This window comes from Stylophora pistillata, chromosome 10 (genome assembly GCF_964205215.1).
Source record: "Stylophora pistillata chromosome 10, jaStyPist1.2, whole genome shotgun sequence".
Lineage (NCBI taxonomy): Eukaryota > Metazoa > Cnidaria > Anthozoa > Scleractinia > Pocilloporidae > Stylophora > Stylophora pistillata.
Genome location: NC_142528.1, coordinates 10,927,782 through 10,955,509, shown reverse-complemented (window position 1 = coordinate 10,955,509; position 27,728 = coordinate 10,927,782). Strand labels below are relative to the sequence as shown.

The 27,728-nt window shown below is 38.0% G+C and overlaps 6 protein-coding genes across 10 annotated transcripts in view; 4 read left to right on the top strand and 2 right to left on the bottom strand.

The window, feature by feature from the left end:
- The first annotated feature begins 2 nt into the window (after window positions 1-2).
- LOC148721793 (uncharacterized) lies at window positions 3-584 on the top strand. The gene has a single exon (XM_088736962.1). It carries the CDS (start codon window positions 3-5, stop codon window positions 582-584), a length of 582 nt encoding a protein of 193 aa, XP_088593088.1.
- On the bottom strand, window positions 401-1,977 carry LOC148721792 (uncharacterized). Its single transcript, XM_088735622.1, has 2 exons — window positions 1,377-1,977; window positions 401-1,166 (listed from the first exon to the last, which is right to left on the bottom strand). Exons 1-2 carry the CDS (start codon window positions 1,591-1,593, stop codon window positions 967-969), a joined length of 417 nt encoding a protein of 138 aa, XP_088591748.1. The 5' UTR covers window positions 1,594-1,977; the 3' UTR covers window positions 401-966.
- Window positions 1,978-2,083: 106 nt separating this feature from the next.
- LOC111321582 (cytosolic Fe-S cluster assembly factor NUBP2 homolog) lies at window positions 2,084-9,074 on the top strand. Of its 2 annotated transcripts, none has more exons than XM_022924511.2 (9): window positions 2,084-2,160; window positions 2,664-2,803; window positions 4,029-4,117; window positions 5,377-5,486; window positions 5,962-6,033; window positions 7,004-7,086; window positions 7,728-7,838; window positions 7,926-7,995; window positions 8,448-9,074. In XM_022924511.2, exons 1-9 carry the CDS (start codon window positions 2,142-2,144, stop codon window positions 8,591-8,593), a joined length of 840 nt encoding a protein of 279 aa, XP_022780246.2. In that variant the 5' UTR covers window positions 2,084-2,141; the 3' UTR covers window positions 8,594-9,074. The 2 variants fall into 2 exon arrangements, with proteins under 2 accessions (XP_022780246.2, XP_022780243.2); XM_022924508.2 differs by having other exon boundaries at window positions 2,124-2,169.
- Window positions 9,075-9,781: 707 nt separating this feature from the next.
- Window positions 9,782-16,093, top strand: LOC111321581 (uncharacterized). 4 transcript variants are annotated; one of them, XM_022924504.2, is made up of 3 exons: window positions 10,865-10,971; window positions 11,737-11,822; window positions 14,335-16,093. In XM_022924504.2, exon 3 carries the CDS (start codon window positions 14,339-14,341, stop codon window positions 15,686-15,688), a length of 1,350 nt encoding a protein of 449 aa, XP_022780239.2. In that variant the 5' UTR covers window positions 10,865-10,971; window positions 11,737-11,822; window positions 14,335-14,338; the 3' UTR covers window positions 15,689-16,093. The 4 variants fall into 4 exon arrangements, with proteins under 4 accessions (XP_022780240.2, XP_022780239.2, XP_022780238.2 ...); XM_022924505.2 differs by lacking the exons at window positions 10,865-10,971; window positions 11,737-11,822 and adding an exon at window positions 9,782-9,922; XM_022924503.2 differs by lacking the exon at window positions 11,737-11,822 and having other exon boundaries at window positions 10,867-10,971.
- Window positions 16,094-17,838: 1,745 nt separating this feature from the next.
- Window positions 17,839-26,629, top strand: LOC111321583 (growth factor receptor-bound protein 2). Its single transcript, XM_022924512.2, has 6 exons — window positions 17,839-18,054; window positions 18,170-18,267; window positions 19,566-19,666; window positions 22,800-22,821; window positions 23,651-23,813; window positions 24,480-26,629. The coding sequence occupies exons 1-6, from the start codon at window positions 17,977-17,979 to the stop codon at window positions 24,663-24,665; spliced, it is 648 nt and encodes a 215-aa protein (XP_022780247.2). The 5' UTR covers window positions 17,839-17,976; the 3' UTR covers window positions 24,666-26,629.
- The window catches only part of LOC111321628 (protein flightless-1 homolog), a 30,660-nt gene continuing 29,423 nt past the window's right edge, over window positions 26,492-27,728 (bottom strand). Inside the window, exon 55 of the mRNA XM_088735618.1 lies at window positions 26,492-27,282. Within this exon, the coding sequence (XP_088591744.1) occupies window positions 27,148-27,282 (135 nt within the window). The 3' untranslated portion in view covers window positions 26,492-27,147. The remainder of the gene's footprint in view (window positions 27,283-27,728) is intronic.

Below are 27,728 nucleotides of genomic sequence, written 5' to 3'. Positions count from 1 at the left end.
ACATGAAAGAGACAACCAATTCCAAAAATACAGTGAAGTTGTTAATGAATTATTGTCCTCTTAGTGAGGACAGCACCCCACATCAGTTTTCTTGGGGTCACGAGGAGGAAGTTGTGGCCATCAAAGAGTATATCAAGAAACATAGAACAAAACATAGGGGTTTGGAGGTTTTTCAAAGTGGTCTTATCGTAGACAAACAGTATCCATATATGGGAGCTTCTCCAGACAGAATTCAAGTTTGTAAGTGTTGTGCCAAGACACTTTTAGAGGTCAAGAGCATTTTTAGCAAGAGAAATCTTCAACCCCATGTTGCAGCAGCTCACTGCCTTGGTATAGTGGCTGACAAATATTATGTAAAAAAAGAAACATCTTGGAGTTATCAAATGCAAGGACAGCTAGCTTTAGCTAGATTAGAACAGTGTAATCTTATCATGTACACTCTTAAGGGAATCTTAGTGGTACCTGTTAAATTTGACAAAGAACTGTGGGATAAAATGGTGGGGAAGCTATCAAAGTTCTTTTTGGAACACATGGTGCCTGAAATCCTCAGTGGAAAGATTCTTGAAGAGGTTACTCACACTTGAGTAACAATTCAAGCTCTGTCTATCATAAAGTCAATTTATACACTTACAAGATGCAAAATAGTCTTAATGACCTGTTTGCAGGTTAGAGAATACACTTGTTTTTTTGCATGTTGTACTGTTTTGAACTCAAGAAATATATGACAGTACTTCAAGATATATTGTAAACATGACGGAAGTGATTGTGGTATCACAAGTCTTTTTTGTTTTGGTAAACTAGTGTTATCTTCTGTGGACGAATTCCAAAAAACATCCTTTCTTTGTGAACTGAACCAACAGTTTTAAGTGGGTTAAGTTAAGGGTAAGATAAATCTGAGAGATTTCTTTGCTTCGTGAAGTTAGTTGTAGTTGTTTCTATGATAAATTGGAAGCATACGGGAGAGTTCTACTTTGTAAGTGGAGGTAGTAGGTTACACAAAGCAGCACAAACTATTAATATTTTATCAGCAAGAGGTACAAGTGGTATAGGCAGATTTCCCTGTAGAATATGGAAGTCTTTCAGTCTCTCAGTGGCTCTGTCAACATGAATTCTTGTACTGGCAATTGATCTTGTTGTCTTCAGTGACTTTTTTGACAGTTGCTGACCTATTTTGCAAGAAATAAAAAATTAATGTTTAATATTGACCTTTCAGTCTTTTGTTAAGTCTTTATTTCAAGTTGAGATTGTCTTTATAATGTGACTCTCTTAAGTTACAAACATCCATGAGAGGAAAGGAAGTACTAATGACTGTTGTGTGCATGGTGGGTAAGTTGGAGAATGTCCTGTAAATAGCAATAACTTAAGGATTGAGTTACCTTTTTTAGAGAAGGGAGGCATGTTTAGGAAGGCCTTTTGCTTTGTAAGCAAGTCTCTGATTGCAACTCTTCTGTCAGCCATGATGTGGTCCCCTTCCTCAATCAATTCCAAACTTCCACTCTTTTGGGTGAGTTTGCGGTCACTTGTACTTCCACTCCACAATTTTGACACAAAACTGAAAAATCCTGATGGAGTTATTCCAAATAACGTTTTCATAGTGTTATGGCTCTTATATTCACTCCACGTGGCTAGCTGTGCAGCAGGAGAGGTAGGTTTCTGAATGAATATCTCTGCACAATCAATTATAACCCTAGTGGATGGATAATTTCTAAATTTTGATCCCAGAAAGTTTCTTTACGATTTGTTTCGTCTCAAAGTGTTCAGAGCATATGTGTAACTTCTTGATTGACGTAAACTCCTTATCAGCCCGACGACAGAAGGCAATCCATTTTTCTTTTTAAGTCTCTCTTCGCCTGGAAACTCGAAAAAGTTGAGATCCGGCCGTTTTTTAGAGTTGTTTTTGCACACAGCGATCGCACAAAACCTCATGTCACACTTAAAGTCTCTCCGATCTGCTTTCAAAATAAGCGCTTATTCCCCTCAGCCTCGACTTGGTGCTCTTAATTTAGTTACCAGACTTTCTCGCACTAACAATTCGAAACTAGCCTATTTGGTAGGGTGGACGAGATCGGACGAGATAGCCTGGGCCACTTTGAGCCGACGATAGGGAGAAGAAGACCAGCAGTATCCTGTAAAACTTTAAGATGGCGGATGGCGCGGATGGTCAGTACGGTATAAGTAACTCTTGAAGTGGTCGTAAGCTGTTTGTCTTAATCTTTTCTTCGTTTAATCTTTTCCTTAATCTTCCTTAATCTTTTCTACTACAGTAGCTCCCACTGATTCGTGGTTTAGCTCGCAATCTTAAGTCAGTAGCGCCATTTGTTCTATCATGGAGGGAATGCTTAGTCATCATTCTTCATTAGTCAATTTCGCGTGAAAACTACTAAACCGTGTAACTGTAACTCTACATTTCGTTAAAACATTGGAGCAACTTCAGAATACCCGTCCACATCATTTACATATGTCGGGAGGCTTTGAAAAATGAGGTATAACACAATAGACGCTATTCTTATTCAATGACTTGTAAATGATATGGCCGGGTATTCTGAAGTTTAGCCAAAACATTACCTGTAGCTAACGTAAATCTTGTGGCATTAACCAGTTTATACCTCAAGTTTTGAATCATCACAGCGTCATTATTGGCCTATTTCTCGTTGAATTTTCAGCCGGCCAGTTGGCGCAAACTATTGAAGATGTAATGAAATCTATAAAGCATGTGGTTTTAGTCCTTTCTGGTAAAGGAGGAGTTGGAAAAAGTACCGTTACAACACAAATTGCATGGTCTCTTTACAGCAAAGGAAAAAAGGTCAACAAAATCTTCTTACTCATCTCTTTACAGAACGACCTCAACCAGTCATAATCTCAGTCACATTATAATATATAAAGGCTGATAGTTTCTAAAAAACTGTTGGGGCTGGGTTGGTGGGGGTAACGAAATAATTTGGATATATCAACAAAGTTGAAATGGTAAATTGGCCACCGTAACGATTACAAAAGCTGACGTTTCGAGCATTAGCCCTTCGTCGGATCCTTACTCATTCGCTCTGACGAAGGGCTAACACTCGAAACGTCAGCTTTTGTAATCGTTATGGTGGCCAATTTACCATTTCAACTTTCTTGATATATCCACATTATAATATCCCAGATTCACGTCATGCCAGTGTGCTGGGTAAGGAAGGTGCACACACAAGTTGTTTTGAAACAATCATTTTGTATGCCAGAATTGCTGCTCTGCAGATACAAGGTCTTGTCAATTTCTGCCATACTCTGCAGACTGTACATGCATTTAACCCTTCATTTCCTAGATCTGAGTATTTAATGGATCCATGCACTGCTTGTGTGACAGAAAGTAAGAAAAATTAAGATTGAAATCTTGAAAATGAAAAGATCTATCTTCCTTTTTCCTTTTTGATGTTTTTCCAATTAAGAATGACCATTTCAAAGTTTTATCACTTTGACAGGTAATTCTCTGTGCCACTTAAAATCACTCAAAAGTACATAGCTTGCTTAACTTCCCTTAACTAGATATTGCTAATGAATGGACAATTGTGATGGTTCTAGGGTTATCCTCCAAGGCTGGGTCAAGGTAACCCAGGGTTAGCATGGAAGTTGATCTCAGATCTGAAAGCTTTGAAATAAAATTCAGTTTAATTCTTTTTGTCAACAACTTGATGATTGGATGCTCCAAAAGGAAAAAGGAAAATTATCCTTAAAAGGCTCTTGAGTGGGGAAATAGAAATATGTCTGACGAGTGTGTAAGCATGAAACTCAGAGTAGCAGGGAGTCGTGCATGTTTCATTTTAGTCATTTCGAACTGTATTTCGCTCTACACTCGTGTGTATTGAGCACTATCCAACAGCATTCGCTACAATTTCCCACAATTAAAAACCTGGATAAAAATTTAACCCAGGCTAAGCACTAATTGGCCTTTGAACAACTGGGCCCAAAAGATTTGACTGTGTTTAGAAATGTTGGGTTTGTGTGAAGAGAAACAAAAGTGTTACGATAGAATCTTTCCTCTGGTTTTTTAGGTTGGAATACTGGATGTGGATTTATGTGGACCAAGTATTCCAAGAATGATGAATGTAGAAGGATGCGATATACACCAGTGTTCTGCTGGGTGAGTCCTTTACTCCCTAACATCAGTATCTATATTCTCCCAAATGTTCTCTATTCAAAGATTAAAGGGGGTAAATTTCTAAAGAAACTGTGGTGCTGCATTGATGGGGATAACAGGGTAATTTAGTTACATCAATTAAGTTGAAATTGTAAATTGGCCATTGTAAGGAGTTAAAAAGCTGATGTTTCAAGCGTTAGCCCTTTGTCAGAGTGATTGGAGGAATTGTGGGTTGTGTGTGTGTTTCTGTGTAGAATGTGGAGCTACACTATGAGTGGGAACATGGCGACGAGAAAAACACCATGTTCCCACCAATAGCATAGCTCCACTTTCTGCTTTGATGAAGGGCTAATGCTTGAAATGCCAGCTTTTTAGTTCTTTACACTAACCAATTAACAATGTCAACTTAGTTGAATAACTAAATTACCTTGTTCTCTACATATTACCTAAGGTGGTGACAAGGAGAATTTTTTAACAATCAAGAGTTTTTTTAATTTTTGATCATTTCCTTTATTCTTGTGATCTTAATTCATGATTCAAGGGTGGTGTTGTAAGGAGAAATTAGATGCTAGTCACTACAAGGGGTCAAAGAGTTGTACCATCTTCTCAAACTATTTCTGACCTCTTTCAGGGCTCAACAGTAACGGTAGCCCACTAGCCACAGACTAGTAGAAATTCAGTTTTGGCCAGTGGTTTTCAATTTCCACTAGCCAGTTTGGCTAGTAAACAGACTGAAATTGTCGTAACATCTAATAACATCTAAGATAGCACTAGCCACTTGGCTAGTAAGTTGAAAAGTTAATGTCGAGCCCTGCCTCTTTCAGGCTGACTTGTGTCATCAGCCAACTGTAGGGTACATAAGACGGTCAGTTTAGAAACATAAGGGGATATCCAGAAAAAAATGACAGGGAATTCATGCTCCTTCATGAGTAACTTTTGTGGAGTGACTTCATGTTCTTTCAAGAAGTTTGATATAAAACAGCAAACTCGAAAGTTTCTGTGAAGTTTCCTTCCTGAGCTGAAAAGAGAGAGTTTATAGACATATTAAAATGTTTGATACCTTTACACTTGGAAGCCCCCCCTAAGGAAATGTGTAGCTTTAAATTTGGTGCCTCCAATTGAATAAGAGCCACACCCATGAACAGTTGAATCTGGTAACATGACTGTTCCTTGTGCCTTGTCATTATCAAGGAGGTAACTGTCAACTGAAACTTTCTTTGAAACAATGTCTTCTCAGTGTAATACCCATCTATTTTTTTTAGCTGGGTTCCCGTTTATACAGACAAGGACCAAAGACTTGCAGTCATGTCTATAGGTTTCCTGTTAAATAGCAGAGATGATGCTGTGGTATGGAGAGGACCAAAGAAAAATGGTATTTTGTCCCTTTTTTTGAAATACTTTAATTTGTCATCATTACACTCTCCTAAAAAGTGGATTAACTGGCAAGCTTGACTACAGGGCCCCAGGGGGGGTGGAAGGGGACTCCAGGGGGGGAGGTATGAGTATCCTACTAATTTTTGACCTTAAAATCCCATATCCTTTGAATTCCTGTGATTTGATTCTCTATGATTCTAGTTGGATATCCCTAGAAATTTTTACTAATGTTCTGTATCCTGACAAACCCTGATAGGGCCTCTGGAGTGATTATTTTGTTTTCTTGGATCAAACATTTGTATAGCCTCTCCACACAGGAGTATATGAATAATTTTGTTGCTTTCAAACTACCAGCAAAAACTTCAGGAAATTATTTGATGAACTAGCTTCTTTTCTATGGTCCATGGGGAATATCTATCACTAAAGCAGGCATGATAAAAAACACCGGTAATTTTTTTTCCTCTTGTATATAGCAATGATCAAGCAGTTCCTATCAGATGTGTGTTGGGGTGAGCTGGACTATCTGGTGATTGACACACCACCAGGTACAAAGCAGTGAAATCTCTGTTATCTGTCACACAATGACAGGGCTCCACACTAACTTTTCAGCTTATTAGCCAAGTGGCTAGGACAACTTAGATGTTACAACAATTTCAGTTTGTCTACCAGCCAAAACTGGCTCATTGAAATAAAAAAAAAACTACTAGCCAAAACTGAATTTCTACTAGTCTGTGGCTAGTTGGCTACCATAAGTGTTGAGCCCTGAATAGGACTTCATTTTTTTCCCCATCACAATTAGATTGTCTGCTTTCGATATTGTTTGGAGGAAGCAGCATTGTCAAGTAAAGAGAGGTTTGAACTTACAATCCAGGGGTCCTACAGTCCCTCTCTTACCACTGATTAGATTCATTTCTGGTTACTGGTAGTTCCTAGTTCCACTGCTTGACCATGCTTGCTAATTGCCAACTGGGTTGGCTTCTACCAATTGGGGTTTTTAATCATATTACATATGATTTTGATTATGAATTTCTGGCTGTTTGAGGATACAATGAAAATGTCTTGGTCACAAGTAAAAGGTTGCAAAGGGAGGCAGGGGTTCCTAATCCTGTTTCATTTACAAACTTCCAAAAAAGGGATGTGTCGCATGAACTTTAAACCATTTTTCAAACAACACTAGTTTAAAAGGAAAAACTCCAAATCTCACCCTATCTTGCCTTTCTGTAAAATTCACATTTCACAGTAATTTTGGGCTTAATTACTTGTCACATATAAACACTTTCATACCCTCTGGTAATTTTGTCACCCATTTACAGTCAAGAAAACCAAAAGTTTGCCTTGGCTAGACATGTTGCTGTGGTTTTAAGGATTGCTTGAATTTCTAGTTAATGATGCTGCCAAAGAAAATCAAGATGGTCTGATAATAAGGATTTTTTTTGAGGGAGGGGATAAGAGAAAAAAAAAATCAGAGGCAGAGAGAACTCAAAGGATACACTGAGACAACTTTTTTAACTTAAGGGACATCTGATGAGCACATAACTGTTGTAGAGAATTTGCGACACTACAATCCAGATGGAGCCATACTTGTTACTACCCCTCAGGTACAAATGGTTATATTTAATGTTGTTTTTTTGTAGACTTAACTAAAAGGTAAGAATATTGGTCATGTTGGAAAAGACAGAGTTAGGGGATTAATAGCACTTTTTCCTTTTTTTTTTTTTTTCATTTGAAAGCATTGTGAGTATAATGTTAACTTTGGTATAGTGTAAAGTTATCATAGAAAAATGAAGACTCACTTTGTGCCATGCAACAGTTAAATAGAGGGTGGTAGATTACATTGGGAAGACACCACCTCTTTGATGAAACCAATTTGTCACCTAAATCTTGTTTTTTGGTAGGTGCTACTCTGAACCATTTACAACCTGACACCAGTATGCATATTCTCCATACTGTTCTCTGTGCATTGCCTAAGGTGCTGACAAGGAGAATTTGTCTAACAATCAAGCATTTCTTCAGTTTGTGATCATGTCCTTTATTCTTGTGACCTTAAATGTGTGATCTAGGGGTGATACTGTAAGGAGAAATTAGATGCTGGTCACTGTGAGAGGTCAAAGGTTATAATTTGAGATGCTGAATTTCTCTTTTACCTTTAGCTGACCCCCTTTATTTCCTTTAAACAAACAAAGAAATAATTATGGAGCAAAAACTATCATTGATATTGCTTTAATTTGTAATACTTTAGGGAGTAGCAGTTAATGATGTAAGGAGAGAACTCACATTCTGCCAAAAGACAATGATCCCAGTCTTGGGTGTGGTGGAGAACATGAGTGGATTCGTCTGTCCTCACTGTAGTGTAAGTCCTTTTGTCTGCCAGGTCTCATGATGTCAAGACATCTTCATAACAATATTATTGTTTCACAAAAATTTTCTTGTGTTTTAGGAGTGTACAAATGTATTTTCAAAAGGAGGGGGAGAAGCATTAGCAGAGAACTGCAAAATTCCATTTTTAGGTGATATTTTATTTTCAATCTTTTATTTTATATTGTTGGACTTGGTGTAGTTAAACCGCCTTCTATGATCACTTCAGTCTTCAAAATTTTCATCATTGAGTTAAATTTTATATCTTAAGGTCTCACTTGTAATCACTCCCATGTTATCTGATGCTGTAGATGGTTACACTATTTAAAATTCAAACTATTCCCAGTGGTTTCAAAACAAGCTGGCGACCGCCGGAGTTCCACCGGCTACTTGATTGTATGTTGCTTGTGACAAAGAATCTCGGTGTTACCACAGCCGCCTACTTTTCCAGAGTTGGCCGCCTACTTCAAAATATTTTGAAACCCCTGCATTCCTATGACTCTATAAGTTGCTGTATTGCTTCCAAAGTATGCCTTTCTCAATTTTTGTCATCTATCAGGTACACTTTACCTTTCATTGCTAATTGTGTTTATCATTGTTGTAGGGTCTATTCCACTGGATCCAAGTTTAACGCAATCCCTAGAAGATGGTCAAGCCTTTATAGATTTGTTTCCTAATTCACCAACACTAAATGCAGTCAATACCATTACAAACAAACTGTTGCAGCTGGATGTTGATGGAGATCACTGATGCGAAGAAGATTTTCTTGCAGGCCTGGATATAGCTACAGTCCCTGGACTAGCTCAACAATAGTATCAACAGATCAAAATTTGCTTTCACCCAACAGTGAGAATGAAGGCATCAACAAAGTGACAATGCCTTTTTCCTACCCCAGCTTACTGCTTTAGGAGAAATGTAGGAAAGTTCCTCGCTGAATAACGAATATATTGTGTTGTCACTAGGGAAAGGTTGCGCAGTTTATCGATAGTCAGATTTCTCCAATAAGGTCTCTACTATGACTTGGTTGGTCTTGGTTGTTTGGAAGGCCACTCAATCTACTGGCAAGGAGTGTTGTATGGCATCTTTGCTGTGTTGTGAGACAGTCCTGAGACCAGCCAAAGAAAGACAATGAATAATAGCTATTTGTCATTGGTTCTTTTTTTCTAAGATTTACTAAGAAAATTTGAAAGCTCAAAAGTAAGATATTTATTAATTATTTTTTATTCGGGCAGTTAATGGTATTTGAAATTTCTTCTCACTCACATAAAAGCCGCCGCATGTCGAATTAGTAAATCGGACAACTCCGCACTCTCGTGGCAGAGATGCTATTGGCCGAAGAAGACCCCAGGGAAATTCTCAAGACTTTTATACGCCATTGCATGCAAAATCTCACGCTTCTCGCAAGTCTTGTGATGCTACAGTCTCTGCAAATTTTCCCACTGTCCTCCCCTTCAGCGACGCCGACCAATTCTTCTTTCGGCTCACCCTACGCCTTATGCAAAAATTATTTCGCCCATAACTTATCCATCATAAGGCATTGGGTGGCTTTTAGGCAAATGTGGATTAATCATTATAATGCGTTATTCACGAGTTCAGACATTTCATGGCATGAAGATGATATATAATGCAAATTGCGCTTTAAAGACTTTCGTGGTTTTTATCTTTGTTACTATCAGAGTTGCTTTCACGTGCCTTCTCAAGAATGAAACGGATGAAGAATGAAGAATTGGCCGGACAAGGGGATCTTTCAGAAATTTTGTCGTCAACGATTTTTAAAATTAAATCGTGATTCTCTTATATTTACGTGTGCCGATTTACGTGTGTCGATTATTAGAGTTGGATCGTCGCACGCGCGTGCACGTGACACGATTTCCACCATTATGATCATTTTAAAAGTAGGTACTCCATCTTTCTCCTGGGTTTCTGGTGTATATACTTTAACCTGCCGTGGGACGCTAGTTGGTACCGGTGTATCTTGTTTACCGTTTCGTCTAGAAATGGGGCTGAGAAGAGAAACCACATGACCACCCAATTTTCGCTGCTATAATATTTCGATGTATTGGCCTTCAACCAATGGTGGTTTGTATTGTTACTCTTATGTATGAAAATTAGCCATTGTGGCTTCGACAGTATGTGATAAAACAGTTGCATTTTCACTCAGTAGGGGGTTGAAAGGGCTTATTTACACGCACGTAGAAGAGTAATGACCACAGTTGTGTTTTCACTTGGTGGAGACACCCTAATTCAATTGCTTCCTATTGTCTTTTTTCGTCAATCAAGTATGTAAATAAGCTGGTTCAGTCGTGTCGCTTGATTTCAGTACTTTCACACCGTTCAGTAGTTACAGTAAAATTACTAACTTTGGCACAAGAACCTTTACTATGTTTTCAATACATTAAACCACACCTGCTATTTATGAAGAGGCCCAGATCGTAGACGATAAATGATACAAGAGCGATTAAATCGACGTTTAATAGAATAGGGTCATCTTTGTCTTGTAAGCCACACTAGGCAAGGTCCATTATTCGTGAGATAAGAAGAAAAAAACTAGAGTAAGTTGGTTTATCTAAATAGCGTCTTGACTTCAGTTTTGCCAATGATCGCGTGGACTCCACAAAAAAAAAACAAACAAACGAACGAACATTTGCGATTAGAAAAAGCCTTTTAGTCAGACAAGAGGGACAACGACTAATCTCTTTCAGCTTCGTTTATTTGAGAGATGTAACAAACCAGTTTTATTTTCTGGTTGATCCGTGAAAGGGTCTTTGATGCGACACGCACAATTGCACAACATGAGCACCTTTACCTTTATTTACGGCTGTATTCCAAGAATTTAGATTCTTTTCATGATAAAATTTTCGGTTAATCCATGAAATCTCATTTTTAAGTTCCTGTTTAAAATTTGCCAGTTTCTGAAGGCAGATCTTTCATCAGTATGCTTTTCTTGTTCTGTCATGAGATGATGACCGTTTCTATTCGTTGGTCCTGAAATATTGCGTGACGTACGTACTATTTTGAAATAGGAAGTGAACACGTGGATGTTTACATCTAGCGTCGTCTCAAGCGGCAGCCGGGTAAATGCTTAGCTCTCTCTGTACCTGGTGAGGACAAGGAAAAAATACCAAACGGTGAGCTACCAGGTCTCTGCCATAGCAAACTATTTCACAGCTTCTTTAACTGAAATTCTGCCTTACACAGCGAAGTTGGCGTATTCATTCTGATGTTGGCACATGGCCGATTGATCTTTTCGAATGGTCCTAATGTCAGTGTGCATTTTAATTGCATGGGCAAGCAAGTCGAATAAAACGGAATTTGGCTAGGCTAAACATTAATTTACTACTTTACCAAATTTAACTACTTATCGCTGCTTTAACGGGCCGATAATCGCGTGATCAACAACCTACGAATGTGCGTTTTTTTCAACTATCCATTTCATTCGAATCGAATGTTCCATTCGTGAAAAGGACGAGGAGCTCGTTTTCACTTCCATGCTCAAAAACACAAGAAGGATGTTACAACAGTCCAGTAACGGGGTGTTGTCATTTTGTCCGGGCGGGATTTCACTGTTGTGATCACACCACCCTTTCACGGGAGCCAAGCGTTAATGTCTGACAAATGTCAAACTTTTACTCCGTTTGCATTTTTGTATTAAGAATGTAAGACTGTGAAAATTTGTTAGTGTTAGCCATTTAGCCGATAGTTAATTTCAGAATCGTGAATATTTTGCGACTTTTGAAAGAGAATTGTGCAGCTTAGTAAGCTGGACTTTGATCACCGTCGAAGAAGGTCAAAACGATATGCAAATATTATCATTGAAATAACAATGTCCCTTTGAGAAGGAAAGAATGACAGTAATATGATTCGTAACAATGCATTTATGCTTTTGTGATTAGTTCGGCTGTCTGAATAGGACACAGCGCTTACGTGAGAAGCTAACGTGCAGCTTTGCAGGAAATTTTGTCAGAGATATCTTGCAAAGGTTAGAATATATTTCTTTACCAACGTATAAACTGTTTGCGTTCCTGAGGGACCCTCAGTACTTAATTATGAAGTTGTTTTAGCTCAGGGTAACCCGGCCGTCTTTTCAGTGGGACAACGAAGGACTTTGGTGCGAAAACACAGAATAATCAAATTTTGGGTCTTGAGTTTGGGAGTAACATTTTTCATTCAAAACATGTAAGTAATCTATTTATTTAAACACGAGGGTCACGTCTTCTTGGTTTATACATTTCCGAACGACGTGAATTATCCAGACAACGGATTTATTTTACGTTAAAATTGAATGAATTCAAATGTTATGCAACACCCTGGAGTAGAAAATACATGTGACTCACGGCGGGATATCCCGCCGTGAGTCACATGTATTTTCTCGGTATACGTAACGAGTTCTAAGGCCCTCCACAGACTAGGGATTTTAGTTGTCGACAACTATTCGTGATCGACCACTAAAAGTTATCGACAATTAAATAAGTCCGATAGAGGATTCCACACACTGGCGCTCAATTACTGATTTAGCAGCCGATACGCGGGGAGGTTGGGCATGAAGAGCTTACTGCCCATGCTCCATATCGCCATAGCGCCATAGCAACTGTTTCATCGATAGCTTTTAGTTGTCGATCACAAGTAGTTGTCGACAACTAAATCCCTAGTCTGTGGAGGGCCTAAGTAGAAATAACTGATAAATATAATGGAGCAACTTCAGAATGAGCATGTGCATACATGAATAGCAGCGGACTTAAAAGTGTAATCGCCACTCAGTAAACAATGTCATCGAAAAAGGGTGCCAGGTGCTATTTTTACGCAAATTGCAATATTTGAATAAGGTCACCAAAGAGCGGAAATTGACTCTTAGCGATTCCATCTGTTTCTACGGCGGAAAGAATTTCAAAACTAAGTAAACGGATACAACAAACTCAAGGCCATTTTAAAGAGCAAATAAATTCACAGATATGATATTAAAATACCTATCTTTATTACGGTAGAGCAGCTTAGGAAATACAAGTGAAAAGCTTCCACTCATCTACGAGATGTGGATAAATCAGTTCTGTGAAAGGAAAGTGAAATTACGAGCACGAACTCAACTGCCAACTACGATGAGAACCAATTTTTCAGAAAGTCGGTTAACACACATTTACCTACAAATGGTCAACAAAAATACCGACATGCAAATATACAAGGAAGGCAAGCAACAAAAGGAAAATGTATTATTTGAGTATTTAAAAAAAAACCTATTCTGGCTTTTCTATATTTTTTTCTAAGTACTAGAACGAAAAAACCTGAATAAACTCGAATGAATCGGAAACGATTAAATATGAAAAGTTTACGAATAAATATGTCTAAAAAAAAAAAAAAAACGCGGGAAAATTACTAAGTTTTCCCATAGCAAAGGTCCATGCATTTCAGTTACAATTATAAGGTAGCATCTAAGCACGAGATTAGGAATGATGTTTTCGCTCCGATCTTTTCGTGAGAGTGTCAATAAAATTTCTTGACTTTCCTTCTTGACGAAGACATAATCTGATAACCTCGTTGCCAGGACTTTTCCCTCATTTGGGGGCAGGACCCTGCCCCCATATGAGGGAAAAGTCCTGGCAACGAGGTTGACAACCTGAAGGTTATCATCTGCCTGACTATGCCGGCAAGAATAAGAATATACGCGCTTCATCTACAAATCGACAGAACACAAACATAAAAGATTTCCGGGGAGAGCAGCTTTATATAGTGATCCTTAAAAAACACATTCTAAAGGTTAGTGTTTAGAAGAGCACATCTTTTAAAAAATGATACTGGCTACGTTAGCGAAGAAGTCAGCCTCATTCGTTGTTGAGGTGATATATTTCAATACGTATTCATCTTCACATCCATCGCATGTCAAGAATTCTATTCCTTATTCCATATTAATCCCTTATTATAGTTTTCTAGACTTCGTGTTCAATACAAGTTTGACTGTATTCGTCTAAGAAGTTTAACTTAAAAATGTCTTTTTGAGGCTTGCTTTCATTTTGTTCTTTTACATTAAATAGGTATCTTTCAACCCAATTCATATGCTTCTTGCACAGAAGTAGACACTTCCTTACTTGCATGCACAAAGTAGTAATATCGTAAATGTCAGCGGTTTCCAAGAAACTGTAACTAAGCCCTCGCCGTTCGAGGTTTTTTTTTAGTGTACCCATGAAAGCGCGGAGAGTGATTCCTTGTTGAAATTGTCCGCGGTCTGTCATTTTGTATCGATTAAGCTCGACTCTAAATTGTTTTAGAATGTTCGAATTCGAATTCGATCGATATGAGCAACTACACGCCTACCCCTCCCCTCCCATAACCCAATATCAGCCTAAACTTGTTATTAGTTAAGTGACTGTTGTTGGATTAGAGGAGGGGTAGGTGCGCAGTTGCTCAGATACTGACATTGACCTATCGATTCAACACCCATCATCTCAGGAGGAACACAAAGCATGAAAACTAAATTTCACTTTTGTGTTTTATTTTTGCAGTAAAATGGCAGGGAAGTATGCCTCGCCCGAAGAGTTCTTGAAATACGTCAAAACAAGAAGCCCAGGAGAGGACGAATTTCACCAGGCAGTGGAAGAAGTAGTTTGCTCATTGTGGGATTTTCTTCAAGAAAATCCCAAATACAATGAACATAACATCCTGGAAAGGTTGGTCGAGCCAGAGAGAGTGGTAATCTTTCGAGTTCCTTGGAGAGATGACAAAGGTAACATTCATGTGAACCGTGGGTACCGAGTACAGTTCAACTCCGCCATTGGCCCTTACAAAGGCGGTCTTCGATTCCATCCATCAGTCAATTTAGGAATTTTAAAATTCTTAGGATTTGAGCAAATCCTGAAGAACAGTCTTACAACTCTTCCTATGGGTGGAGGAAAAGGTGGCTCTAACTTTGATCCTAAGGGAAAAACCGACAGCGAAGTGATGAGCTTCTGCCAGTCTTTCATGACCGAGCTCCAAAGGCACGTGGGCCCAAACACGGATGTCCCTGCTGGGGACATTGGCGTAGGGGGGCGAGAGATAGGGTACATGTTTGGGCAGTACAAACGGATTCGAAACGAGTTTACTGGCGTGCTGACCGGGAAAGGAATTCCGTGGGGAGGGAGCCTACTGAGGCCGGAAGCCACTGGCTATGGTCTTCTGTACTTTGTTCAAGAGATGCTTGTTTCTAAAGGCGACAGCATCCAAGGCAAGTTGGTGGCCATCTCTGGCTCTGGAAACGTCGCCCAGTACGCGTGCGAGAAAGCAACTGCACTTGGTGCCAAGGTTATAACCTTGTCAGACTCAGCGGGAACCATTCATGATCCAGACGGCATCACACCAGAGAAGTTGGTGTATGTACTGGAGCTGAAGAATGTCAAACGTGGTCGGATTAGCGAGTACGCTAAAACTTACAGCGTGACTTACTTGGAAGGAAAGAAGCCCTGGGGTGTTAAATGCGATGTGGCTCTTCCGTGTGCCACACAAAACGAAGTCAGCAAAGAAGACGCCGAGGAACTGGTCAAGAACGGATGCATATGCGTGGCTGAAGGTGCTAACATGCCAACACAGCCCGAAGCGGTGAGAGTGTTACAGAAAAACAAGGTGCTGTTCGGTCCAGGGAAGGCATCGAACGCCGGAGGCGTGGCAGTGTCCGGTTTGGAGATGACCCAAAATAGCCTTAGAAGTGCTTGGACGAGAGAAGAGGTGGACGCCAAATTGCATTACATTATGAAGCAAGTCAACCTACAGTGTGTGAAGTACGGCACTGGGCCAGATGGATCCGTGGATTACGTGAAAGGAGCAAACATCGGTGGATTTGTGAAAGTGGCTCAGGCAATGATCGATGAAGGACTGGTTTGAGAAACTTCAACACCATTGTGGTATTTCATTCTTCTTTACATTCTCTCGATTCGACTGTGACGTTTCAAACCTGAAATATCTTACATTCGATAACGATTCTAAGTACATCGTTAGTAGTTTTTTCTTTTCGACGTTCATCCACATGATGATTCACTTTATGATTTAAGGTTATTTGAATTTATTTAGTTTTATGAAATGGTATTTTAAGTATGAGAAGGTTTCGAATTATGAAATGGACTAAGGACAAGGATCAGATGAATGCTGCGTGGAGCTGTCATTCAAAATTTCAGTTAGGCTGGGTTTTTTCGTTCCAATTTGTTTTCAGGGCGACCTTTAATGGAAGTGGGTAATGTTGTATTATGATTAAGAAACCGGATGCGAATAAAATCAGTCATTCTAAATCTTTTCAGGTTTTCTTGTTTTCGCTTTGCACACAAGTGTATGATACCAGATTTCGTGATTGAATTTGAGTTAACTTTGGTACCTCAGGCCTGTATGGCCTTACGTGCCTAGGGGCACGATGAGGATTGAACTTAACTATTGTTCTTAACTCTTCTTCGCCGCCGCAATTTTGGAGCACGTGCCCAGCGAGACAAGCCCAGCCAAGAAGAAAGCAATCGTTTTTGTTGTCGTTGTTTTGCTGTAAAAGACAGACCACTCCCTTGTTGCAAGGGTACATATTATTCTCTGTCTTTAGAATTTGCAACAATAGAGAGGTATTATCGAGGAGGCATAATCAAAGGAGCTACAACACGATGTTATTCTGACTTGTTTGCGTCTGTCATGCGATCGATTGATTTTTTTCTCAGATTCGGGTTCGTCTACCAAAATTCCAAAACTTTTTGCTAGCTCACTGAGGTACAAAAAGGGGAGGAACGAGTTTCTTACTCATTCCCTTTTCCCTGTTCCTTTTCTTCTGCATCGAGATTTTCTTTAGGTGTAATATAAAAAAAATCCCCCTATAATTACCCTTCGTTTACTTTTAGTCTGCTGTTTTGTTGTTGCCTTTTTGAGAATTAGCGAGGCTTTTACAGACGCATTTCCGTAGCCGAACGTCACCCTTAAAAATCATTTTTTCCTGTTACACTCTACTCCTGGGACCATCATAGAGCGGAAGACTGTAGACTTTTTTCAGTTTGAGAAAGTAGCCAGGTGTGTTGACCACTGCCGGTTGTCGCATAGTAACCGCGATAGCTGTGTTTCTTATCGTGCCTTCGACACAAAATCCCTGCAGAAGAGTCAACAGTTATGTCATACTTGCCCATTCGCAAAGAGATTTCTGTTTTTCAGGGATGTCTCAGATCAGACCAGTTACGAGTCAGTTCTATCCTTAATTGTTTCCACCCTTCTAGAGTTTCGATGGGAAATTTAACAAAGGAAACTTCGCACGAGGTTTCGATGACTTCACGTCATCCTCATGGAACGTGGAAGAGATTGGCCTAAATGATATATACATGCAAAGGGATAGAATTATAAAAAATAACATAAATTAGATTCTCATGTAACAAGTTGGGGGTTAATTTTTCCCTTTGAACTTGAATTATTCTTCGGATAATCTTTTTCATCAGATCTCATATATTTCGCTTAAAACTTGAATGAATATTTTCAAAAAACCCTTTTTTTAAATCTTGAAAGTAGGGCTTGCAATTTCGACTACTAGTGATTGAGCTTTCGTTTGGTTCAGCTCCTCATCGGTCCCACACCATATTCGGTTTGACCTTTTCAGGGACAAGCAGCAAAACCTTTGGAAAATATTGCCATCCAAGGCACACCATACATGGTAGCACAAGTAACAGAGACAACCCCATGCGATTCCTATGTTCTAGAAAGTAGACCGACATCGTGTTGTGCTTCGTCCACACGACACTTGCCCTTTCCGAACCGGAAGTCATGCCCACTCAATCAATATTCAGTGAGACAAAAAATAAAAATTATTCAGAATAATATCAAAAAGCTGAGCCAGTGCGATATTTTATTTGAAAAAATTCTCTGGGTGAGACATTTAACCTTTGATGACGAGATCTTGAAGCTGTTTACCAGCTGGTTACTAACAAATTTAGTTCGTGGGATTAAATTGAATTTTTGCTAAAAAAGGAAATCGTGTTTATGGCCGATTTTGCCTGGTAACGAGTTGTTTGTATTTAAAGGCACAGTCCACTTCCTGCGTATGTCATTTCGAAGATGAGCAGTTAAATCACCATGTTATGATGATAATTTGGCGATGTTAAACTAGATCCATTACATTTGCAGTGGCTCGTTTTGCTGGTTGAGGACAGAACGATTTGTCGATGGAGGCTGTGGCGAAATATAAGTTTACTGCTACTCAAGATGACGAACTCTCCTTCGAAAAAGGCAGCGTTCTAAATGTAAAGAGGGTTTCCTTGTGTGTTTGTGAACTCGAAGAATTTATAAGAAGTCAACTTTCAGGTGTTAAGTCTTTGTTTCAAATTACTTTTGAAGCCAAGTGTCATCTGTTTTCAGATCTTAGACAAAGACGAGGACAAAAACTGGTATAAAGCAGAACAAGACGATCGAGAAGGTTGGATTCCGAACACGTATATAACAATGAGATCTCACAGGTAAGCTCGAATTATACCCGAAGATCGATGTGACAGTTTCATTTTTAAGTTTTGGTTTCAATTCACGGGTGAATTTCAAATTTTCAAACTTGTAATTTGAAACGTGGAATGTGCTGCCACGAAGTGTGCCACAAATTATTTTATTGCAGCATAGATGATATGTGAATGAAAATTATGATCTCCTTTCTCCAGTTTTTAATTGGTCAGGACTTCCGCCCATTTCAAATCGAGTGAATGATCAATTGATCGACTGATCAATTCCGAGATCCGTGTTGTTTTCAGCAATATTGTGCGTATATTACTAAGCGGCTGTGAGCCGCTGAGAGATTTACAATTAACAGAAACATTGCAATACGAACATCGCATTGTTATAAATTATTCTTGAAGCCTCTTACCTGGATTGTTTTGGAACACGCATTACACAGCTCATATTTCCAAAACTTAGTGCCTCTTCGAATGAAGATCGTACTTATGTCAACTTCAGAGCCTTTGCTGAATAATTTGATTGAGAATTGAATGGCATTTTGGTTTTCTCATTTGGTTATTTTGTAACTTTTTCTCGTGATTAACGTGAGCCCCATGTTGTCTTATGTGTAAGGGAATTTTCAATGTTGCATTCAAGTGGGCAAAAGTAGCAACCGGTACTAGGTTTTTTTCCCACTGCTTTCTGAACAGGAAGTGAGGCCTTCAGTCATAACTACGACAAATTGATCTAAGTTCGCAGTTTAACTGAGATCTCAGTTGTAAGACAAACCTTTCACTTGATATGGTCACATCAAAGATCTTGGCCTTATTGTTACCTCTTCAGATGGGTGAAATTACTTCTAGATTTTATTTTCAAAAACTACAGCTGTTTTATATACCTGCCATTTTTTTATTTTTTGTTTTATATGCCTGCCATTTTTTTTATAAGTGAAAGTCATCAGACAATTTTAGAGGACCCAGTCATTTCTGAAATCCCCAAAGATCTGGCATCATGTACCAAAAATAAATGGGGATGCTGTGAAGAGTTTGCTCTCTTTCTTAAAATTGGACGTTTTTGGAAAAATAGTATCCTAAACAAAACTTGATCTTTTCTTGAATGCATTCAAGCTTATATTACCACACACAGTTTAAAAGTGTAGATTAAGGCAGCAATAGCACAACATTTTTCTTTATAGGCATGAGAAATTGATCATCAGGTATGATCTTGTGTGAAATCAACTTTCTTATCTGTAGGCCAGAGATAGACACACAAGTAGTGAATGGGGGAAGGCATAATACATATTGTTGATTGTAATGAAAACTTATAATTGTAGCTGGTTCCATGGAAAAATAACAAGAAGACAAGCTGAGCAAGCACTTCTTCAAGTCCAACATGAAGGTGCCTTTCTCATCCGAGAGAGTGAAAGCTCACCAGGTATTGGACAATTCAATTATGTCTCGGCAATATTTGAATGGCTCTTCTCGGGGCCACTGCTTATTATATTTTATGTAAAATTATCTGTCCTGCCTGCCTTCTGTAGCCTTTGTCAGATGTATTGAGTGGGCAGAGTTCACTGTAGTCTCACATGTTTTTTTTGTTTTGCATCATTTCCCTACCCTTTGAAACCAGCACTCCAAATACTTTATATTGAAAGGATATTGCTAGCAAGTGTCCTCTTTTGATTTTGGTGAACTGATTACTTTTATGATGGCTTTCAATTAACTCATTCTAGCTCTAAAAAATAAAATAATTTATCACACTAATGAAAGGCAAAAATTATTTAACTCTAATTTTAATGTAATTTGGTTGTATGAACTCAGTTGAAATTGTAAATTGGCCACCGCAGTGAATAAAAAAGGTCTAACGCTCCAAACATCAGCTTTTTTATTCATTATGGTGGCCAATTTACAATTTAAACTGAGTTTATATAACCAAAAAAAAAAGAAAAAAAAATTGTGGAGGCGCGGTGGCCTCATGGTTAGTGTGCTTGACTCCAGATTGAGTGGTCCGGGTTCAAGCCCCAGCTGGGACACTGTGTTGTGTTCTTAAGCAAGACACTTTACTCTCACAGTGCCTCTCTTCACCCAGGTGTATAAATGGGTACCAGCAATTTAATGCTGGGGGGTAACCCTGCGATGGACTGGCATCCCATCCAGGGGGGAGTAGAAATACTCCTAGTCGCTTCATGCTACAGAAACCGGAGTTAAGCACCGGCCTAATGGGCCACTAAGCTCGTAAACAGACTTTACCTTATATAACCAAATTACCTTGTTACCCCCACCGACACATCACAGTTTCTTTAGAAACTTTTAGCCTTTATTCATTTGTCTAATTTTAATGCATTGGTTAAATTGTATGCTATGGGTTGTAACAAATCTAGGCAGTCTTTTTGCTTTTCTGTTGAAATTATTGAACATTACTGATAACTGTTTTCCATTTTTTTTGTAAAAGCCATATCTGATGACTGCCTAGAGCATGAAACTCGATTAACTCGAAATAATTTCCTTCTTTCACATTTGTGTACATATATATATATATATAAACGTAAAAAACCTTATCCTTGAATCGGAGAGTGCTCTACAATCATGGAGCTTTGTAAACAATTATATAGGAAAATAAAAATTAAAACTTCGCACTACAGATCTGTTTCGAAAGGGTTAAAAGTCCTCTCTCATCAGGTGCATAAGATACTAGTTGACTAACGATCCTTTTTTAAGTAGGTGGTTTGAGCATGCCTTATCAAATATTTAGTTGAGTGCTGGCACGCACTCACCAGTTCATTCCTTTTTGTTTAGGGTGCCCGCCCCCGTTCTGCATATGATAAAGAATTTTTCAGCTATGCAAAGGTTGCATCTCTTTTTAGTATTTGAGTACGGCCTGGCGCAAGCTATTATTTTCCAGGTCACGGAAAACTCCATTTCAGCATCCTTTAGGGACCAGATATATTTGCTCAACTCTGTTGCGTTCCTTTTGTTCTCATGTTTAAATCAAGCTGTATGATTTCTAAATCTTGTTTTAAATTGGTTTGCAGTAAGGCCAACGTACATTTGGGTTCCCAAGGGACTTTCAACTGTGGCCTGGTAGACCACATTTTGAATTAGGCAATTGCCACGTAGTGGGCAAGAGTGTTTGTCTCTACAATTGCATGATTTTTCTAGTGATTGAGAATTATTTGCGAGGGAGGACTTGTTGTGGGCGTTGATTTTTCTTTCTAAATTTGGCATGCATGAATAGCTTACTTTCAAAGTGTTCCTATTAAAAATTTTTCTTAGCGGGTGCCCTGGTGAAAAGGATTCTTTTATGATGCCTAAAAAAATTTTTTAGGCATCTCTCTCTATATATATATATATTTCTTAAAAACTAGATCATTGGATAATGCAATTCAAGACTTTTTATTGGCTTAGCCATTATGGTATATCAGCCAATATACCATAATATACAAATATGGTAAGGGTACGTGTCAGGTTAAAATTAAAAGGAAGCTAAAAATTTAATAAAATTTAATAATTTAATTTAACGTTCTTAATAAAAGAATTATTCCACTCGCGCTTGTTGGATATGAGATGATTATAGCCAACTCGGCGCTACGCGCCTCGTTGGCTATCTATCATCTCATATCCAACGCGCACTCGTGGAATAATTGTTAAATAGTCTTGTGCACCTGATGAGAGAGGACTTTTTAACCCTTTCCAAACTTTACAGACCTGTAGTGCGAAGTTTTAATTTTTATTTTCCTTATTACAGTTGTTTACAAAGCTCCATGATTGTAGAGCACTCTCCGATTTGACGATAAGGCTTTTTACGTTTATATAATTATATTTATTAAAAAACTGGATCATTGGATAATGTAATTCAAGACTTTTTATCGGCTCAGCCATTATGGTATATGAGCCAATATACGATAATCTAATTTCTGCACATTGTTAAATCCAGTTTCTTCTCACAAAATAAAGTCGAGAAGATTTGTCTAATAGCTTGGGGGCGTTTTTTTAATAAAACAATTATTCCACTCGCGTTTGTTGGATATGAGATGATTATAGCCAACTCGGCGCTACGCGCCTCGTTGGCTATCTATCATCTCATATCCAACGCGCGCTCGTGGAATAATTGTTAAATATATATATAAAGGTGTTTGAGTCAGTAATGACTTTGAAAAAGATTGGCTTATTCAGCATATATAGCAAGGTGTTTGAGTCAGTAATGACTTTGAAAAAGTTTGGCTTATTCAGCATATATAGCCAGCTGTGATTCTACTTTGGACATGACCATGAACAAGACACAATATGCAAACCCTTACTGGTCAAGGGAGAAGTTAAACCTAGTAAATTGACTGACTTTGCTCTATTTTGCTGTTTGGAATACTTTCTCTTTTTTTTCAGGGGGGTGTCTATAGGAGAATGAAAATTTATTAGAGATGCTTCTATTTTAAACATAGCAGCAAGGGAGGGGGAGGCATTTGTTAGATAAGAGGCATTTTTTTTTTTAGAAGGGGTGTCTATCAGATCATTTAGGTTATTGGTGCCATTCCTGCTATGTTATTAATTATTTGGATGTTGTCACTTTTCAGGAGATTTCTCTTTGTCTGTCAGGTAAGGATGTTAAATAATTCACTGAACTATAAACCCATAAATGAAGTAATAAAATGCAACATATTCTGAATGAATGTTTAAGGTTTAATTGAGATAAAGCTCTCTTGTGCCATGACAACTCAACAACACAGCTTGAAACGGCAGAGATTTCACACCACTTGCCCTTTTAACATAACACCACAGCTAACTAATCTACAGTTGCTGCAGTATAAGTTTGAGATCCATCCACCCAACAAATGTGTATCCATGCCAATGCAGTTGATCTGGGAATATCATTAAAAAAATGTCACAGTCCATTTAGGATGAGAGGCAAATAATTTGCTTCTCTTTTTGCATTGAATGTTGTTAAACTGCTGGTTGCCTACAGCATTAGGTCAGGTTATTTGAAAAATAACTTGTAGCCATTCATACCTCTGAATGGAGAGAGGCACTTCAGCTAAGTGTCTTTCAAAAGAATAAATCACAAAAAATAAACCCTCGGCTCCAAGTATTGATTTTCGAGTGTAACCGCTATGATTAGACAACTCAATTCTGGTCATCAGATCAAATACTGAATCTTTTTTTGAATAGTCCAACCTCTGTTTACCCTCTCATATCCAACATAAGCTTAATATGGAATAATTTTTAATTATAATCACGTCAGGACTCTGGGACATTAACCATTGCACCTTATTTCTTCCTACAAGTTGAAATACTTTGATTGCAGGATAAGATTTGACCCACCCAACATAACCATCTTTCTTTTGTTACTAGTTTATTTTTATATACTTAGTGCACAAAGTCAGGTGGTAACAGCTTTCATAACAAATTAAAACTTTCTCTTCATTAGGACTGGTGACCACGTTCAGCACTTCAAAATATTTAAAGACGAGGGGAGGAAGTACTATTTGTGGATAAGAAAGTTTCCGTCTCTCAACATGTTAGTAGAGCACCACAAAACAAACTCAGTCAGCAAAAATCAACAGATACATCTCAGTGAAGTGGACTTAAGGGTGAGCATTATCAGCGACCTAACCCTTAAACTCCCATGAGTGACCAAGACAGACTTTCTCCTTACAATATCAACACAATATCAAGCAGACAAGTGATGAGAATATAGAAAATTAGTATAATTTCAGAGCTGAGCAAGAGTTTCCAGCAATCTGATTGGTTGAGCAGTTCCTTCTATGACGCTATATAAACCACTCCACGCGGTTTATATAAAATGTTAACATAAAATGTTAATAAATGTTAGTAAAATGTTATGATTTTAGACATTTCTCTGTTGTTCAGCTCTGAAATTATACTAAAACAATTATTCACCTCAGATTTGGTGAATATTGTCAAATAATCCCCTCGTCGATATTCACCGAACCTGAGGCGAATAATTGTTAAATATAACTCAAGTCATGTTGGTTCAAAGGTTGGACTGGATAGAATGGTTGATCCATTACCAAATTCTCCTAACTAACATCGTAAGAATTATATAGAAGACAGTAAGGAGAATTCTTAATGAGATCTTGGGAGTTCAAGGTTCAAACTGCCCAATTGGACAGTCATGATGTGTAAACTTGTAAGTTTTGATTGATGATAATAATGGTGTATTATTGTATTTCTTATTTGTGGGAATCAAATGGTAAATTTATTGGTTTTCCCTTTTTTTTTTTAAAAAAAAAAAGGATGAAATGGTGCAGGCATTGTTTACTTTCACTGCACAAGACTCTGATGAGCTGAGCTTTACAGTTGGTGAATGGATAACAGTGTTGGATAAAAGTAATCCTGACTGGTGGAAGGGACAACTCAATGGGGCTATTGGAATCTTCCCTTCAAACTATGTATCTGCCTCAACAGTTGACAATACATAAACTGAATAGATATCAAATATTTGGGGCCAGGTATTTTAACAGAATTAAACTTAGGCTGCAGTTTAAGACAATTGATGGACTGCAAGATTTCTCTAAAAGTGCTAGCAGCAAGCCCTCTTGAAACTGTTCAAAAATGGAATACTAAAATAACATTCAGCTAAATTGGAGATAGTCTTGAACAAGGTTTGCAGAACAACTACAACTGGAAACTTTGTTGAAATAAACAGTCCTTAGTTTAAAACATTAGTTTAAAATTCTTTGTAAATAGAATTCACAGTTTGTATTTCATGTAGTAGAAGACTTGAAAATGTCTTAGGTTGAATTTGTTGTTAGATGGTAAGGAAATTTTGAGTGAATGTTGTTTCATGGATATTTAAATGAATTTTACCACCTAACTATGGAATTCACACTAGATGTACATAAATTTAGCTCATCACCATTTCCTACTGAGTATAAAGTTTTGGTTGCCATTTTTATCATTGTTCTTGAATGTCATTTTTCAAAAAACAATTTAATTACCTTAATTAAGAGATATTTTTAAAAACTTAGAAATTACCTTTTTGATCTATAATTACTATGTAGCAAAAAGTCATAAAGGAATTTTTTCATTATTTTACAGTCATTCCTCTCACATAGATAAAAATGTTTTGGTAATTTTTTTAATCAGTGTTTTGTGAACTGTACCTAGTAAGTGTCATCTTTACTGATGTGCCTGTCGCAACACAGAGTAGAGTGTGCTATGATTGGTTAATTTAGCGGGCTGTATTTCACATTGAAATGTTTGTTTCCGTTGAAATAATATATTCCTCTGCTATTTAAATCAAGAGATATATTAAATATCTTACTTAACTCACTCTTCTCAGTCCATACTATAAGTAAAAGGATCCTTTTTTTTCTGCCGTGCCCTTGGGCTACAAGTTTGAGCAGAAAAAACTTGGTCCATAACTTACATTATTACACGACTCGGGCAGTCAGAGGGCCAATAACTAAAATCAACCAATCAAAATGCTCTATTGCCGGTCAATATTCTCTCAGTATTGGACTGGGCACTGTCCTGAATGGTCCCGAATGATACCGCACTTGTGTCCCTTTGAACTTCAGTCGTATAATAAATCTCTTATTAACCAAGCTTGCTTGGGACCGTACTGGAAGAATATCGGCCCTCAGTCTTTTTTGTACGGACCTCGCTGTGCTCGGTTTGTACTGTCAAGACCTCGGGCCAATATTCTCCCAGTACAGCCCTCGTGCTTGGTTAATAAGATACATGTTAGGACCTTGAACTTCGCCAGTACGAGGTTCACAGACATTTCTGATATCCAAAGCAGTTGTCACAAACTACTTATTGTATAAGATGCGGTAATACATATGAAACCTAGGAAGTAGTTTATTAAACTAAGGGCATAATAAAAGACTGTTACAGTATTAATTTGTGGTACATCCCACCAAAAATTACAACTATATTTAACTTTAAAAACAATGGGTGTTGTATTTGTCATGGATTATTGCACAATCAGTGGATAAATGGCTTGGAATTGTAAAGTAATTTTATCATTTTTAATTTGTTTGTAATTACTAGTACTGACAAGTTTGGCAGTATGATAGGTTTGCCGTCAGGCTGTGAGGAAATTTTAAAAAACCTGGCTGATTAATGGGATTGAGTTGTATTATTTTTATAGGTTAAAATATTCTGTCATAAATCATGTGCATGTGAATAAATACAAAACAGCAAAAATAATTGTGTGTAGCAACAAAATAAATCATACTTATATACAATAGACCAAAGAGATCCTTTGAAGTTTTTCTATTTATACAGCTTCAGAGGCTCCTAACTTTCTACGTTCAATTTATTACACTGTCATAGAAATATCTACATGCTTGTTAGTAAATCTCTACATAGAAGGTTTATTAACCTTCTCAACAAAAGTAACTTCATTTTGTTATCAATAAAGATCAATTTAATGAAAGTCATTTCTTACTTTATGATAATCAATACAAAACTGTTTGTTTTTTAAAAGAAATTAATGGTAGAAACATGTTTCAAGTTGAGGAGTTTTAAATAATCATTTTGACACTTGAAGTACTTTCTAGTTATCAGGTTTGGCAAAACTGAAAGAACTTGTTCTTGCCAGTGTAAATATGATGCCAAGTCAACTGGATTTGAAAGTACTGTTGACAAGTACCTCCCAAATTACCACCAGCATTTCTCCACATTTTGCTGACTCTTGGCTGCACATTTGTTTTTTAATGATTATTGATCCTGCAGAATGGTATTCAGCACCACATTGTCCAAAGGTGAAGAATGTTGCTTGCAGAATCTAAGCATTCCTACCGCTGTTTAACGTTGATTCCTGTCCACAAACTTTCCATACTAGACAATTTTTCTTCACAGGAAAAAGTGTAAGAGACAAATCCATTGTGTCCAAAGATGGCTTAATTGTCAAAGTCCTTTCCCCGTGGCACAAGGCAACTAAATTGCAAAATTTTACATTTTTGGATCATGAAACTGGCCCCAACCATGGAAGCATCTGGTGAAGTGGTGTGGTTCTTTCCCTCTGAAGGTGCAGCGCAGCTTCCTGATGGGACCACTGTCAAGCTGCATAAGATGCTGAATATAAACCTAACAAAGGCAATAACAGACCAGCTTGAGGTGGCTTGCAATTATTTCCTTACTTTTAGAAAACCCTCTGTTTCATGAATGAAACATAAATGAAAATGGCATCAAACACTGAGACCAAACCATCACTAAACAAATCCAGGTGTTTTCTCAGATGCAGGAAGTCACCATGGCAATACTAAAGTCGCTTAGAAGCACACCTAATCTCAGCTTTATGTGCCTGTATCCCCGTACCTCTGTGACTCCACCTCTCCCCCCACCCACCTTTTATGTGAGGGCAAGCTTCATGTTTCAGATTTATTTTATAAAGACCTCAAACAGAATACACTAATATTAGAATAGAGAAACTGTGGTGCAGCATCAGTTGGTGGATTACAAGATTGTTTGGTACGATCAAATGAGCTAATAACATTAATTGGCCACTGTAAAGAGTTTTCAGAGCTGATTTC

Coding starts and splice junctions, on each gene's coding strand:
- LOC148721793 (XM_088736962.1), top strand. CDS start 3: ATGAAAGAGACAACCAATTCCAAAAATACAGTGAAGTTGTTAATGAAT.
- LOC148721792 (XM_088735622.1), bottom strand. CDS start 1,593: ATGAAAACGTTATTTGGAATAACTCCATCAGGATTTTTCAGTTTTGTG. Junction 1,167..1,376: donor GCCTCCCTTCTCTAAAAAAG/GTAACTCAATCC, acceptor CTTGCAAAATAG/GTCAGCAACTGTCAAAAAAG.
- LOC111321582 (XM_022924508.2), top strand. CDS start 2,142: ATGGCGGATGGCGCGGATGGTCAGTACG. Junction 2,804..4,028: donor TTTACAGCAAAGGAAAAAAG/GTCAACAAAATC, acceptor CTGGTTTTTTAG/GTTGGAATACTGGATGTGGA. Junction 7,839..7,925: donor TCGTCTGTCCTCACTGTAGT/GTAAGTCCTTTT, acceptor CTTGTGTTTTAG/GAGTGTACAAATGTATTTTC.
- LOC111321581 (XM_022924505.2), top strand. CDS start 14,339: ATGGCAGGGAAGTATGCCTCGCCCGAAGAGTTCTTGAAATACGTCAAA.
- LOC111321583 (XM_022924512.2), top strand. CDS start 17,977: ATGGAGGCTGTGGCGAAATATAAGTTTACTGCTACTCAAGATGACGAA. Junction 19,667..22,799: donor AGAGAGTGAAAGCTCACCAG/GTATTGGACAAT, acceptor GTCACTTTTCAG/GAGATTTCTCTTTGTCTGTC. Junction 22,822..23,650: donor GATTTCTCTTTGTCTGTCAG/GTAAGGATGTTA, acceptor TCTCTTCATTAG/GACTGGTGACCACGTTCAGC.